The sequence below is a fragment of the Trypanosoma cruzi genome, genomic scaffold (genome assembly GCF_000209065.1).
Source record: "Trypanosoma cruzi strain CL Brener 1047053516735 genomic scaffold, whole genome shotgun sequence".
NCBI lineage: Eukaryota > Euglenozoa > Kinetoplastea > Trypanosomatida > Trypanosomatidae > Trypanosoma > Trypanosoma cruzi.
The window spans coordinates 1-13,847 of record NW_001849341.1 but is presented as its reverse complement, the minus strand read 5'-3'; the positions used below and the strand labels follow the sequence as shown (position 1 = coordinate 13,847).

The window sequence follows — 13,847 nt, the reverse complement described above, 5'->3', positions numbered from 1 at the left end:
GGGTCGAAAAAGAATGAAAGTCCTCCGTCGCAAAGTCGATGCACCGCAAAAGGCTCCCATCGGACACGTTCCGAATGGTAACGTAACAACCCTCCCTGGAGTCCACCTCCGCCGTCCCCAATGCATTGGGCACCACGGCGTTGGAAGTCGTTTTGCAGTCGGCACGAAACATTTGGGATTGAAACTGCGCGATGCGAAGCTCCTGCTCCTCCAGTGATGGCATTTCAAAAGCGGCTGCTTTCGAATGATTTTTCCTCCGCCGCGCCTGCTTCCTCCAAAGAGCAACGGTGAGGGCGGCGGTAAACACAATTTCAATGAGAATGTGAAATGGATGCTCCACAATTTGCGTGAGCACAAGGGAAATAAAGTCACTCATAGACATCTGTGTTCTATCTCTCTCTCTCTCTCTCTCTCTCTCTCTCTCTCTCTCTCTCTCTCTGTGTGTGTGTGTGTGTGTGTGTGTTAGATCCTCGTGTAAATAAATTAATAGAATAGAATAATAATAATAATAATAATAATAATAACATTTATTTATTTCCTCATATGACCAGTAACACTTCTACACACTCAATCACAAACAGTTATACATGCAAAGTATAGCATTGGAGGTGCGGGAGTAGAGAGAGATAATCGCCACGTATGTATAAATATATACAACAGACATAAAAATGACTGCATAAAGATCTATAAATGGAAACCCAAACAACAACAACGTCAATAAAAACCGACTAAAGCAACAAGGAAGAAAGAAAGGCATTGTAATCCAAACGATGCACTCTGTAAAACATCAACCAGCGAAAAAAGTACACTTGTACAAGAAGCACTGTGTTACGTTTTTCAAGCTGCAACGTGACAACAATACGAACAAGCCACATTTTCCACTTTCCAAAAGCTCGACGCGCAACACGCCAGTAAGCTTTGTGTCCAATACAGCGAAGAGATTTGCAGGTGTGAGCATATCGCCGCCAACGCAGCAAGAACCCCCCAACAAATCGCTCAAGGCTACACCTTTCCATATCCCGGGCAACAATGCGGCGGGAAATAAGCAAACCCCATCTCTGTAGTGTGCATCGAGCCAAAGAACGGAAGGCTGCATACTTAATGAGCCCCAACTGTGTTGTATAAAAATTTCTTTGCCGCCACCGCATCCAAGTCACAAAAAAAAAATGTGCCAAATGGATTGTACGGGATTCCGATAAAACTGCCAACCTCCGGTGCAATTCAACCTTTCTTCTCGCCGCGGCCCGCCATCGAAGGTATTGGCGCCTCGCCAAAGAGCGTTCGGCCCCATACCGTATACCACGCAAGACGAGAATTTGTCGTGACCGTTTCTGCCGAAGCTCAACAGCCATCCGCCAGAGTTTCAAATAACGAGATGCCAGCCTCAAGGACGCCTCCTTTATTAAAGAATGCTCCATATTTCTTACAGCAGCGCTGCGAGACGCAAACAAAAACCACTTGTAGAACATACGGAGGAATTGTTTGATAACGGCCCCCCTTTGTATGCCCTCAAGAGAAGCCAGAATATTATGTTCGTGAGCAAATCGCCGCCATCTCTTCATGTAACGCCGCAGAAGGCTCAGCAACTCTTGCATGCGCTCGAAAAAGAGCAAAGCAATTGGTGTTGTTGACTCCTCTCTCAAAGATGCCTCTGCCGACACTTGTGACGACAAAAATGCGTCGTGTTTGCTTGTGGCCAAAGTTTCGCGCCCCAATAATACTTTAGTGGTCATATCGCCGGACTGAGCATTGGGGTTGAGGGGCTCCAAGAAGCTGCAGTCCTTCGTTGAGGTCGGTCCCCAGCGTCGAGAGCGCATCCCCAATGCGGAGACCCCCTTCAAACACTAAGTCGCAATTTTTATTTTTGTTTTTCACCGTTTAAATGGTGCGGATGCAAACGAAACACAAAAATAAATAAACAAGACCTTTGACCCAAAGGTTTCTCAAGAGGCAGAACGGGTAAAAAAAAAAAAAAAGAGTAAAAAAAAAAAAACTGTTTTTTTTTTTCCCCTCCGTCACCTTCCATTCAAGCATTCATCAAACCTCCCTCAGTTTATGCGATGTTTCTTGCGTAGCCTCGGCGGCCGTCCCTCCAGAAAGGTAAGTACACTGCATGCAGCGGAGCAATAATCGTTCGCGTCCACCGCAACTGGAAACTTCGCACGCTCTTCTTCATTCTTCTTTGCCCAGCCCTCGACAAAGTCTACAAATACGGAGATGTCGTCAAAAAAACTTGCACTCGCAGGACCATTTTCCTCCTCCGCTTCATCTCCGCCTTCCTCAAGATAGGAACTCTTTGTTGGCCTCCGGAGAGCCTCAACCTTCTTCGAAAAAAGATATATATATTGTAGAACGGCATCCCCAATGGGATTGGGAGCACCGCACAGTGACTGGGCAACAAGGGCATGCAGGCACTTGAGATCCTTTGCGTGACCCACAGCGCCGTTACCGTACTTGCGACCGCCCGATGACTCGGGAATCGAAACAAAATGCGAATCAAAAAATGCCCACCGCTGGTCACTCAAAAGTGATCGGGCGCGTTCTTCGTAACGTGCATGAGAAGCCACGTGCTGAGCAGCCACCCTCTCATTTTCATCTACGAGCTGCTGCAGTGCGCCGATCGCACCATGCCGCTCAAGTCGTGCCACAATGATGTTCAGGTAAGGGCAGGTGAGCCAAAAGAGTGTGGCTCCCGCTGCGGCACTGCGAGCTTTGCGACCAACTTTACCAGCGGTTGAACACAACACGGCAGCGCCTCCGTGTAGCTTGCAGCTCGCCAACTCCAAATCCGCCACGCGGTAACTCTCCTGACTTGCTGCAGTCCCAAACGCACCTCGTTTATTGGAAGCCTCTAAGGGCTGCATGAAGTGCTGAAAACAAGGAACTCCGTACACCTCCCACTTTGCGGCCCTTTAGTTCTCGCCACCCGCAGCCGCCCAAAGACGCGCTACTAGAAGAGAGTCAAAGAAAAAAATATATATGGGCAAAAAAAGGATCGTGGATTTTGTCGCTTTTGGCCGCGCCTCACCAACAACACCAATTCGGTCAAAAAAAAAAAAAGAAGAAAAGGGGCACCTGACGGAAACTCACACAAGTACTGCAATAAGATAATACATTTCTGGAAGCAATACATATTATAATCAAGAAAAGATAAAAAAAAAAAAAAATCACCTTTTTCTTCTTGACATTATACATGTTGTTTTTTTTAAAAAAAAAAAGAGAGAATCGCAAAGCCAATATGCACCACTTTGCGCATCGTCGCTACGACTCGTTATGAGCCTCACCACCAGCAGCATCCGCACCACCGGAGACGCCCATCGCATTAACCGGTTCCGCAGCCAAACCATAAATTTTGTTGATCTCATCTATCGTAAATTCACGTTTTTTTGGTACAGCCAGACGCGTCACGTACTCGCGTATCTCCGAGAACTTCTTCTGGACCATGGGTGGCCCAGCGTACAGGTGTCGTTTTTTGATTTCTTCCAGATTTGCCTTCTTACGCTGTATAGACTCCGTATAAAGCCGGCACGTACTTCTCTCCACAGTCTCCGAAGGCACCTTTAGCGGCTTCATCTCTTCTTGGATACGTTTTTCGCGTTCCTCACGTGCCGCTTGCCTCTTCATCATCTCCTGATCCACCTGCCGCATGACGCTGCCTTCTATTGCTTCCTTTGGGATTCGCTTTGACGGCATTGTGGGATAAATACGGGCCTCCAGCAACCGCAGTGTTTCCTGCTTGTGTGACATCGACACGTCGTGAAGACGAGCAACCAGCCTTGCCTCCTGCTCTCCTGTCAGCTTGGCAGCAGCAGGGACGCCCCCGTCATCTGCATCCATACCTCCAAAAAATAATCCTGGCCACCCAACACCCTTTTTTTGACGTAAAAAAAAAAAAAAAGAGGGGGAAGCTTCGCTCAGAAATAAATCTGGACCTCACCCCGCCTGTCGTCACCGCCAACAACAACAAAATATCATCCCCATGAATTCCACTCACAAACAAAAAAAGCCGAAGGGCTCCCCCTCCACGGCATGGAGAATAAAGATGAGAGGGTGGGTTCGTTGCAAACAGGGTCCACTTTGTCAAAGCAAAGGCCTCTCTCGCCCCCTAGCCACAAAGAGGGAAAAATGACAGCAACAAATTTGCTCGTTCCCTCTCATTCAAATGAATACTCCACCAGTTGCCCTTCATTTCATACCACAGGCTCAAATAATAATGAAAAAAGAAAGAACCGAATCCTCAACCGCCCTGGCAGCAAAACATCGTGGTAAAAAAAAAGAAACCCATAAGAAAAAAAAAAATAAATTTGCAGCAAGAACTTCTCAACTCAGAGACGAATTCATCGCAAAGAAAGAATCCGTGTGCTTTTCCACCGCTCCCACGCAGCGAGAACGTTCTTGTCGAGGATAAAATAATGTGACAAAGATTTATGCACCTTGGCATCAACATCCACCGCACCAACACGACAAATACTTGCATTTGGAAATCCAAAATCCACAAAAACGCCCCCATACAAGCTCTTCCATTGAGTTAGTTCTAAACGCGGCCGACTCCCCGTCGACCCACCCACAGCAGGCGAAGCCGCAGCTGCTTCCATAGTATTCCCATTCAATAGCGATACCAACACAGACACATCTTTTGCCGTTGTCGAGGCGTAAAAACGATTGATGCACTCCTTTAGCCCTATTGGTGGGGCAATAAAACGCGTGCTGATGTCTTTAATTCGCCCTTCGTCCGTCCAACGTTCAATTGTTCCTCTCTGGCAGGCACATTCCACCTTCAAAGAAGAAGAAGCATCCGATTCACGCACAATCCATTGCACATCGGATATTTCCCTCGCAGAACTCCATCGATACAGGAGTTCGATATCTAGCACTTCCCAGTCAGAGTGACTGCCACAACCGAAAAGTTGCAGATTTTCCAGCACCTTTAGAATTCCTGATTCATGTAAGGCTGTAGACAAATCGTCAAGATCCGCATCACTGATCTCACCCGAAGAATTTTCTGTAAAAAATAAACGAAAATTATTTGCCGGGTAACGAATCAAGTGTCGTATCCCTTTTTTTATCGAAGGTTGATCCCCAATTAGCAGCATGTTGGGACAGTATGCAGTGCTTGAGTCACTTGGCGGTGCAACTCCCGTTCCACGCCGTTCATATTTAAGTAACTGCATGAGAGAAAAACGACATTGGTAAAGTTTCACGGGATGAATGTAATATTCGACGCCATCCACAAGTATTCCAACCACACGCGGGGGTCGCCACACTCCCTTTGGTTTAATTTCCACGACAAGCCATCGTGACCCTCGCCCATTTCCTATGAGAACAGCTGGGTTGATTGCAAAGTTTGGAATTATATGGGCGTGTCCCGCACCCCTGCAATGCTCCTGTAAAGACAAAGAAACGGTGGCGGCACAACACTTCCTAAGCTCATCCGTCAGTGAAATTTCATGCCTGAAGCCGATGAAGTCCGCTAGGGCTTGGTCGCAGGTCGAACACGCAAAGGTCATTGCTCTGCTTAGCCTTAGAGCAACGCGGTCGATCAGCCCATGCAGCGGATTTCTGCCACTCTCAAATATCTTCTCAATAATCAATGCAATTGTCTCCCCTTCCTTTGTTTTTCCTTCTCCCCCCCTTTCCTCGTTGTCAAGAAGGGAAAACACTGCACTACTGCACCCCATCCCGAGTAATCGCATTGTCTTCAGAAGGAAAAAAAAGAAAAAAATAGAAAAATGAGAGGATAAAAACAAACATAAGAAAAAATTAAATAAATAACAGGTGTGAAGCATCCGTGTGACGGTACATCCTCTAGCTCACCACCGCCACCCGCGGACAGACAAAAACAAACAGAAAACCATACCCAACATTGGCACCCATAGTTATGAAGGTAGGCCACACGTATGTACGTCGCCTATTACTCCGATTTTACTTTTTTCTGCTGTAAACTCTCCACCAACTCCACATAAGACCTAACTTCAGCAGAGTTTCCGTGTGTCCTTTGCAACAACTTTAATGCGCGAAGAGACTCTTCCTTCGTCCAGCTGGCACACAATCTCTCCAATCTTTCTTGCGACGGCGGGGACTGAGACAGTAACTTAATGGCCTCAAGCCACTTCTCACTACCAAGTCCTGGATCACTCCACAACAGCACCTGATCCGGTCTAGGTCCTATAAACCGTCCTGTGTTTAGCAGCACCGTCATCGCATCATCGCAATCTCGCAACGCAAAAACAAGCAATGATCGTTCAACATCGTTGGGCTGTTTTAAACTTTTAAAGAAATAAAGCGCGCACTGAGAGTCATTCGTAGATAGCGCGGCACTTCGTAGAAGTCGCGACATGATGGCAGCCGGAACCGGCATCTGTAGGGCTCGACTCAGCCGGTGGTAAAGGAAACCAACGATGAACAGCGCAGCAAGGGGTCCCTCCTCGCGAAGAGAAAACGGAATACTCTTCCTTCCCTGCCTCCCCCAATGCACAAACTTGGGATCCTCCACCACTTGATTAAAGAGTCGGCGAACGAGAGACCAAACTGAGGCTTTTTTCCACGCCTCATCATCAAATTGATGTAATGCATTCTTGAGAAAGACCAAAAACGGGCGGAGGTATGTTAAACACCTTCTGTACTCGGTAATCACAAGTGCGTGATAGCGAGCCATGGCCTTTATGGATGTAACAAGATCTCCATGCAAAACTGCATATTGGTGCAAAAAAACGCTGTTTAGAAGAAATGAGTAAGGAAACCAAGAAATTATTTTACGCGCGACGTCTAAAGAAATAGATGGCTTCGTACAGACGAGAAGAGCCCAGTGTTCTTCTACCACCTCACCCCGCTCCTTAAGGTCCGTAATCGCTGTCAGTGCTTGATTCCATGATAAAAGCGGAAGTAGTCGTTGTAAACCATGTTCATCCACGTCCAATGAACAGAAGGAAGAAATGTTGGCGGCCCTCACAACATACTGCATAGAGTCTGAAGACTGAAGCAAAGCACAGCATGCCCCTAAAACGCGCCGTCTCCATAAAATTTTTCCTTCATCAACATGAGAATTAATTCTGGAGGAACAATGTATCAGCTCCTCCTGGGCCAACCTAATATCACCCTGAATGAGATCTTGTAGAAGCAATACCCACTGACTCTTCGCATGATCTTTCCATAACATGTTTAGAGCCTTAATTGCCAAAGATCGTGGAGCTGCATATGCCACAACTGCAAAGGACTCGGGATATGGCCGTTTTGTTCGTTGGAGTAATGAAATCGCACGCTGCCACCGTCCAGTCAAAACCAAAGCATTCATACCTCTCTCCAAAGCCTCAGGATGTGTCATCAGATGTTGTGAGGGGGTAGAAAGGGCAATGCGGGTTGTCACAACGGCGTCCAAGCGATGAAAATACGTGGCTGCTCGCAGAACCGCCAGTGGAAGCGCGTGACAATCTGCTGCGGCTAAACGCACCTTTCCACTCGCAAGACAATGCGCAATTTCCCGAAGGAACACCTGTCCTGTCAACTTCCCGGAAGCTCGAAGATGCTCCACCACCATGGCGCAGAGCATATTACAGGCTTCTCTCTCGGACACAATCTCATTGGAGGAACGAAATGTCATGTAGCGTTCCGAAGTGTACAGCTCGGACGCAGGTATTTCCTCCACTCCAAAATGATGCCGACGCAAAACGCGAGGAATAACTTGCATGAAGTAACGCTGTGCTTTTATGCCAGCACTGCGGCAAACAAGTCTGGAAATTTTTTCACTCTGAAACGTAAAACACTGCACCTCACACTTTTCTTCTTCCGCACCATCCATCGCTTTTCCGGCCGCGTTGGGGGAAAGTAAACGTTGTGCCAAAATCAGCGATCTCAGCCGATTATTCGTATGTAGATTTTTTAGCCTCGTCCCGTCTCCGTGCAGGGCCACAGCCAATTGCTCCTCGAACGAGGCATCAGCCGATACAATCGTAGATAACTTGATGCGGTGCACCGCCTCTTCGTATTTTAGCAGGCTGTGAGGCAGGGCAAAGCCGGGAGGCGCATACAGCGCAAGCGGCAAGGCAACGTCGTAGTAACAGCAGCCACATAACAACCCAATGGCCTCAGCCCAACACCCAGACTGAACAAACTTGTATGCTCTACGCGTCAACGTACCAGAATACATCACCTCCCCAGCAGGACGTATGGCAGTGGCGTGCAGTTGCATCAACTGAGGACAATAAGACGGAACAGTCGTGAAAATAAATCGAATCAAACTGTAACTATTAACACGTGCTTCAGCACAAAGACGCAATGACGCTTCCCATCCCATCGCAGCAACACAATCTGGGCGAGCAAGTAATGCGCAAATCGCCTCAGCGGACTCCCATCGTTCAAACGTCCTCAGCGCATAAGACCAGTGTGGAGCGTGAGTAATTGCCTCGGCCACGATGTGCGGTTCCATCGGTACTACACTCGCAATGGCTCTCAACCACTGGCTCGCCTGAAAGGTGTAAAGCCGGAAGAGTCGCTTCGCAGAAGGACGGATCTCACGTGAGGAATTCAGCAAAGACAACGCAACACTCCACTGGCCTTTTTTAGCATGTAGCATGATGTATTCATATGCCAACGCCTCCCTTTCTATCCTCGATATGTCCTTTGTACTCGACAGTGCTATGACCCGGCAACATTGAAGCGCAACTTCCGGTTGGCTTCTCCCAAGGAAATAACATCGCAATAACACCTGTGGTGTCACAGGCAACACATCTCCTAGATGTGGGCGTTCCCGCACAGCAGCATAAACAACGATGGCAAATTGCACTATGGTTTCAGATACTAAAAGACGCGCGTAAACACTTGACAAATCAGTTGCAGGGTGCCAAACGTCAGCCATGAGACACGGCAGATGACGCCCCGACCCCGAGCACGTGAAACCTTCCTGGATAAAATGCCTCTGCTCCGGTGAAAGCACAGCCCATTGAACATTCATCAGCGCCAAACAGTCGGCCCAATGAACGTTATGCCGGGCAATTGTTTTCCAAATCATTTCCGAATTTCTCTTTGTAGCCAGCGGCGAATTCACCGGCCCATTCGCAGAAGATCGTGCCGCATCAACCGTCTTCTGTAAGAGCTGAAGTGCAGCCCGTCTTGTCAGTTTCTGTCCACTGTGAAAGTACATCTTCCAATGAGATAGAAGATCTTTCCACTGCCACAGCCACAATGTCTGTCGCATTTGATACTTCCGCACACATAAAGACTAATAAGGCAGCACAGAAACAAAGACTGAACCCACAAAAGCAACAAACAAAAACAAAAGCAAAAAAAAAAAAATGAGATGTAGAAAACATGTAACAACTATTAATTAACGAGAGAACATACAGTCATTTCCACCTCCCTTCTATATTTCCCACAACATAAAGTTCACTTTTTTTCCCTTTCACTCTTTAAGTGATAAATTCGTTGGGCTTCCAGCGCCTGATAAATTGGGGATCCGTATATTTCCAACCCCTCACTACTGGATCGGACCAACAAAGCGGCCTTGGATTCTTCTCCCCATGCGGGTGCACGCTGTCTTCATACAGCCACGCCTTTTCCAAAGGTGCCACACGTGTCTTTAATTTACGAACAAAGTGACGATTCACTTCGTCTTTTAAGAACCACCACATCAGCATGCAAGGATCCCGCTCATACATGTCAGTAAGACGAATACGATACTTTCCACCTGGGTAGGCCGTCTGCCAAGTGATGGGCACACGTATCCACTCATCTCCTACCATAACCACGTCTTTGATGTTGACAATTATGACATGATCACCGGATATCATTCCGGGAGTGAAGTCTGGTCGATGTTGGCCCGTGATGTACTGCGCTGCTACGGCCGCCACACGCGGGAGTTGCTCACCCTTGGCGTCAAGAATCCACCAACGCTCCCCCTCCCGACACAGCCATTGCTTGGACATCTCATTGTAAAGAGGAAGCCCCTCAGGATGATGCTTGTGGCGGCGCAGTACACTCTTGAATGGCGCCGCAGCAATTCTGCTCGCCCGATGCATCGTTCTCTTTCAGGACAACTAATGTACTTTCTGTTTCATCCAGAGACAAGAAAATAAAAATAAAAATGCCACACACAAAAACACATGGATTTTCACACAGTGCGTGATTGTCCATAATAAGAAAGCAAGAAAAAAAAAAAGGCAATTTTAACGGACGGGCAGGAGCAGCCCATTCTCAGAAGAACCCCACAAGAGGACATCTCCCCTTGTCGCCATATCTCTATAGCTGTGTCTGAGGTTTTGCCTTTCTGTTTCATGTTTTTTGAATGTTCTTTTCTTCTTGTTTTTTTTTTTTTTTTTTGCTTCCCGCCCACCGTTTCCTTCACATTCCCCTCACTTACACCCACACAAACACACGCCCGCCTCCATTATTTACCTTCGTTTCTTCGTTCTCACTTCATGTCCCAAAACACACTCAGAAGACCAAATTGTCATTTCTCCGCCGGCCCCTTTTCCTCAATTCCTATCATTCACTACAACAGAACAGGAAAAAAAGAGAGCACACATTTACAAGCATATATATATATATATGCTTGCCGGCACCTCGCGCGCCCTGAAGCACATTCACTCATCCTTCATCCTTCTCTTTTCCTTTCTCATCGTAGAGCAAGAAAACAAACAAAACAGAGGTGTCGAGCCCTCATACTAAAGGCGGTTAAAGGAGCAAGAACTATTGATCTGGCCCCTTGTAAAAGCGAACTACTGCAAAAGGGAGGCAAATGCGTTAATAATTTCCTCATTTTGCTTCTTAAAGTAGTCGATATTGGCCTCCTTCCCTTCTGCGGGGTCGCGGAACTTCATCTCCGTGAGTCCATTGTAAATATGCGGTAGCTTCTCACGGATGTAGTTCCACGTGATTTTGTGTTCGCCAGCAGACTCGGCCACAACACGCTGGCCCTCCTCGTAGAAGGTGACAATGTTGCGCAGCATCCAACACGTTTTATAAAGTGGGCAAAACTTGTCGTAAGGAGTAAAGGCGTTTTGCTGGAGGAACTCCTCACGAATGACCTTCGCCGTTTCCAGGATAATTTTGTCTGACTCTGAAAGAGAGTCTTTGCCGACAAGTTGAACGATTTCCTGCAATTCCTCTTCACGTTGCAAAATCTCAGCGACAACCGAGCGCAAACGCATGTAATCAGGGTCAAAGGTATTAAAAAAGGGTTCCAGCACCTTTAAGTACTTCGAGTACGAAATAAGCCAGTTTACTGAGGGGAAGTGCTTACGCTGCGCAAGGCGTTTCTCCAGGCCCCAGAATACCTGCACGATACCAAGTGTGGCGGATGTTACCGGATCCGAAAAATCACCTCCTGGTGGGGAGACAGCACCCACAATAGTGACGGATCCTTCACGTCTGGGACCACCAATGCATGTGACACGACCTGCACGCTCGTAAAAAGAAGCCAAACGGGCACTGAGATATGCAGGATAACCCCCATCAGCAGGCATCTCGGCCAAACGACCAGAAATCTCTCGAAGAGCCTCTGCCCAACGGGAAGTGGAGTCCGCCATCATAGCAATATGTTTTCCCATATCACGATAATATTCGGCGAGGGTAATACCAGTGTAAATAGAGGCCTCACGAGCAGCCACAGGCATGTTAGAAGTATTGGCTACGAGGCATGTCCTTTTCATGATAGATTCTTCACGGCCATCAACAACAGTGGTAAGAGTAGGAAAATCCATTAAAACCTCCGCCATTTCATTACCACGTTCACCACAACCCACGTAAATGACAGCATCGCTGTTTGAATACTTAGAAAGGGCTTGACTAATAACAGTCTTACCACAACCAAATGCACCAGGAATTGCGCATGTGCCACCCTGCACAGAGGGAAAAAGAGCATCCAAAACACGTTGACCAGTAAGAAGGGGATGATTCCCGGACTCCTTCACCGCCACCGGGCGTGGTGTTCGCACAGGCCAACGGTGCATTAGTTTAAGACTTCTCTTCGTACCATTGTGCTCCACCTCCACAATTTCATCCACGAGTGTGTAGTTACCAGAAGGTTGAACGAACGTAACCCTCCCTTGAAAATTGGGAGGCACCATAATGGAGTGATCGTACATGAGCGAATTTTCCACAACGGTTCCAAGAATATCACCACCCGTCACCAAATCCCCAACCCTCACACGAGGCTTAAAGTCCCACATTTTTTGGTCGTTGAGTGCCTTAACCTGAACTCCCTTTGGAATAAATACATTTTCTACCATACGGTAAATTGTCTCAAGTGGACGTTGAATACCATCAAAAATCTCCGACATAATGCCAGGACCAAGCTCAAGAGAAAGCGGCTTTCCCGTACAATAAACCGGATCCCCGACTGTAAGACCACCTGTCTCCTCGTACACTTGTATGGTCGCGGTGTCGCCCTCAAGCCGAATGATTTCTCCCACCAGTCGAAAGGAACCGACCTGAACCAACTCGTACATTGCGCTACCGCTCATGTTTTCCGCAATAACGACCGGGCCAGAGACGGCTTTTACGGATCCCATGCGATGCTCCGCCTCATATGGGTTATGGTCACGCGCCATGCTTCCTCCAATAATCAATCGAATCGCTTAATCCCTTAATATGTCTGTTGACCTCTCGCACCCGCTTTTATGCCTCGCTCGCCCGTCGTTGCTTTGCTAGCCGGTAGCCAATTGACTGGATGCGTAGACACACAAAAATTATATATAAGTATGTATGTATCCTTATACCCTGTTTGCTGTTTCTTTCTTCTTGTTTTGCCGCTTTCCGACGCAGACACAGCGCCGCATGTGCGCGGCACGCAAAAGGCAAAACGTACAAAAAGAAAAAAAAACGAAGAATCATCGCCATCCCACCAACAAAAGAAAAGGCGGTGGTGCGGTGAAACACCCGCATTCGTCACACAAACAAACAAACACACACACACAAAAAAAAAAAGTCAGGTGATTGGGGCCGAACTCACAAAACACACACACAAAAAGAAAACCCACCGCAATCCCCTTTTCTTTTTACCCCCAAACACATACAAACACATACACACAAAACAAAAAAAAAAAAGCGGATGGCTCTGTCTAACTGGCTATAAAATTGCATCAATATCATTCCCAGGCCGAGCATAAAAAAAAAAAAAAAAAAAATTCCTCATTTTCTCTTTGAAAATTAAATATCATCCCGAAAAAATCGGAGGCGCACATCTAGAAGCATACATACATTCGAAGAATAAAAAAAAAAAAACATAGCAAAAAAATTTCAGAGGAGAACGTGCCTACGCATACATAAATACATACGAACAATAATAATAAAAAAAGGTTAACAAAAAAAAAAAAATCCATAACGCAAGCACACACAAGTACAAGCAAAATAATAAATTTATCCCTACAATAGAAAATTAGTCCGCTTTGATTGCGCCATAGATGGTTCGTACAAAGTGGGCAGAGGCAAGAAAACCCAAAGTCCCAAGGGCCACGCATAGAACAACGGAGAGACCCATCATATAGATACAGTACAAAGCCATGGATAGCAGTTGACGTATCTCAAGCGCTGCAAACAAATAGACAATGCTGTAAAGAAAGAAGTAAAATCCACAGCTGCCCGATGTCATAAAACTCACCCACCACCACTCGTAATCTTCTTCAGACAACATCGAGTATGTCACAACCACAGTAACCTCAGCACAAATAACAGCAACGACAAAAAGAATAGCCGTCAGATAGCCAAAGTAGTGAAAAGGTTCCCCATTCCAAAAAGAGCCAAGAATATAGACAACCTCAACAAAAGCTGCAGTAAAAGGGACAAGTCCGCCCCCAAAAACGTAAAGGCAACGCTTATTCACGCTCTTCTCCGACACGATGCGTGGGATGCTGCTT

General features: G+C 46.9%; 9 protein-coding genes across 9 annotated transcripts, besides 9 other annotated features; all 9 read right to left on the bottom strand.

Annotated features, from left to right (window-relative positions):
* Tc00.1047053503929.79 (serine-palmitoyl-CoA transferase, putative) lies at positions 1–382 on the bottom strand (the record flags this gene model as incomplete). The annotated part of the gene is made up of 1 exon (XM_802584.1): positions 1–382. A coding segment is annotated over one exon (382 nt), but the record flags the coding sequence as incomplete, so codon positions are not given.
* Positions 1–13,847: a sequence feature (heterozygous, non-Esmeraldo-like haplotype).
* Positions 389–439: a microsatellite.
* Positions 439–463: a microsatellite.
* Positions 496–524: a microsatellite.
* On the bottom strand, positions 729–1,817 carry Tc00.1047053503929.70 (hypothetical protein, conserved; the record flags this gene model as incomplete). Its single annotated transcript, XM_802583.1, has 1 exon — positions 729–1,817. The coding sequence occupies one exon, from the start codon at positions 1,815–1,817 to the stop codon at positions 729–731; it is 1,089 nt and encodes a 362-aa protein (XP_807676.1).
* Positions 1,962–1,993: a microsatellite.
* Tc00.1047053503929.60 (hypothetical protein, conserved) lies at positions 2,049–2,864 on the bottom strand (the record flags this gene model as incomplete). The annotated part of the gene is made up of 1 exon (XM_802582.1): positions 2,049–2,864. One exon carries the CDS (start codon positions 2,862–2,864, stop codon positions 2,049–2,051), a length of 816 nt encoding a protein of 271 aa, XP_807675.1.
* Positions 3,262–3,837, bottom strand: Tc00.1047053503929.50 (hypothetical protein, conserved; the record flags this gene model as incomplete). The annotated part of the gene is made up of 1 exon (XM_802581.1): positions 3,262–3,837. The coding sequence occupies one exon, from the start codon at positions 3,835–3,837 to the stop codon at positions 3,262–3,264; it is 576 nt and encodes a 191-aa protein (XP_807674.1).
* On the bottom strand, positions 4,338–5,786 carry Tc00.1047053503929.40 (hypothetical protein, conserved; the record flags this gene model as incomplete). Its single annotated transcript, XM_802580.1, has 1 exon — positions 4,338–5,786. The coding sequence occupies one exon, from the start codon at positions 5,784–5,786 to the stop codon at positions 4,338–4,340; it is 1,449 nt and encodes a 482-aa protein (XP_807673.1).
* Positions 5,701–5,772: a sequence feature (T-rich).
* On the bottom strand, positions 5,912–9,190 carry Tc00.1047053503929.30 (hypothetical protein, conserved; the record flags this gene model as incomplete). The annotated part of the gene is made up of 1 exon (XM_802579.1): positions 5,912–9,190. One exon carries the CDS (start codon positions 9,188–9,190, stop codon positions 5,912–5,914), a length of 3,279 nt encoding a protein of 1,092 aa, XP_807672.1.
* Positions 9,249–9,286: a microsatellite.
* On the bottom strand, positions 9,402–10,010 carry Tc00.1047053503929.20 (ribosomal protein L13, putative; the record flags this gene model as incomplete). Its single annotated transcript, XM_802578.1, has 1 exon — positions 9,402–10,010. One exon carries the CDS (start codon positions 10,008–10,010, stop codon positions 9,402–9,404), a length of 609 nt encoding a protein of 202 aa, XP_807671.1.
* Positions 10,280–10,311: a microsatellite.
* Positions 10,710–12,542, bottom strand: Tc00.1047053503929.10 (V-type ATPase, A subunit, putative; the record flags this gene model as incomplete). The annotated part of the gene is made up of 1 exon (XM_802577.1): positions 10,710–12,542. The coding sequence occupies one exon, from the start codon at positions 12,540–12,542 to the stop codon at positions 10,710–10,712; it is 1,833 nt and encodes a 610-aa protein (XP_807670.1).
* Positions 13,099–13,118: a microsatellite.
* On the bottom strand, positions 13,370–13,847 carry Tc00.1047053503929.5 (hypothetical protein, conserved; the record flags this gene model as incomplete). Its single annotated transcript, XM_802585.1, has 1 exon — positions 13,370–13,847. A coding segment is annotated over one exon (478 nt), but the record flags the coding sequence as incomplete, so codon positions are not given.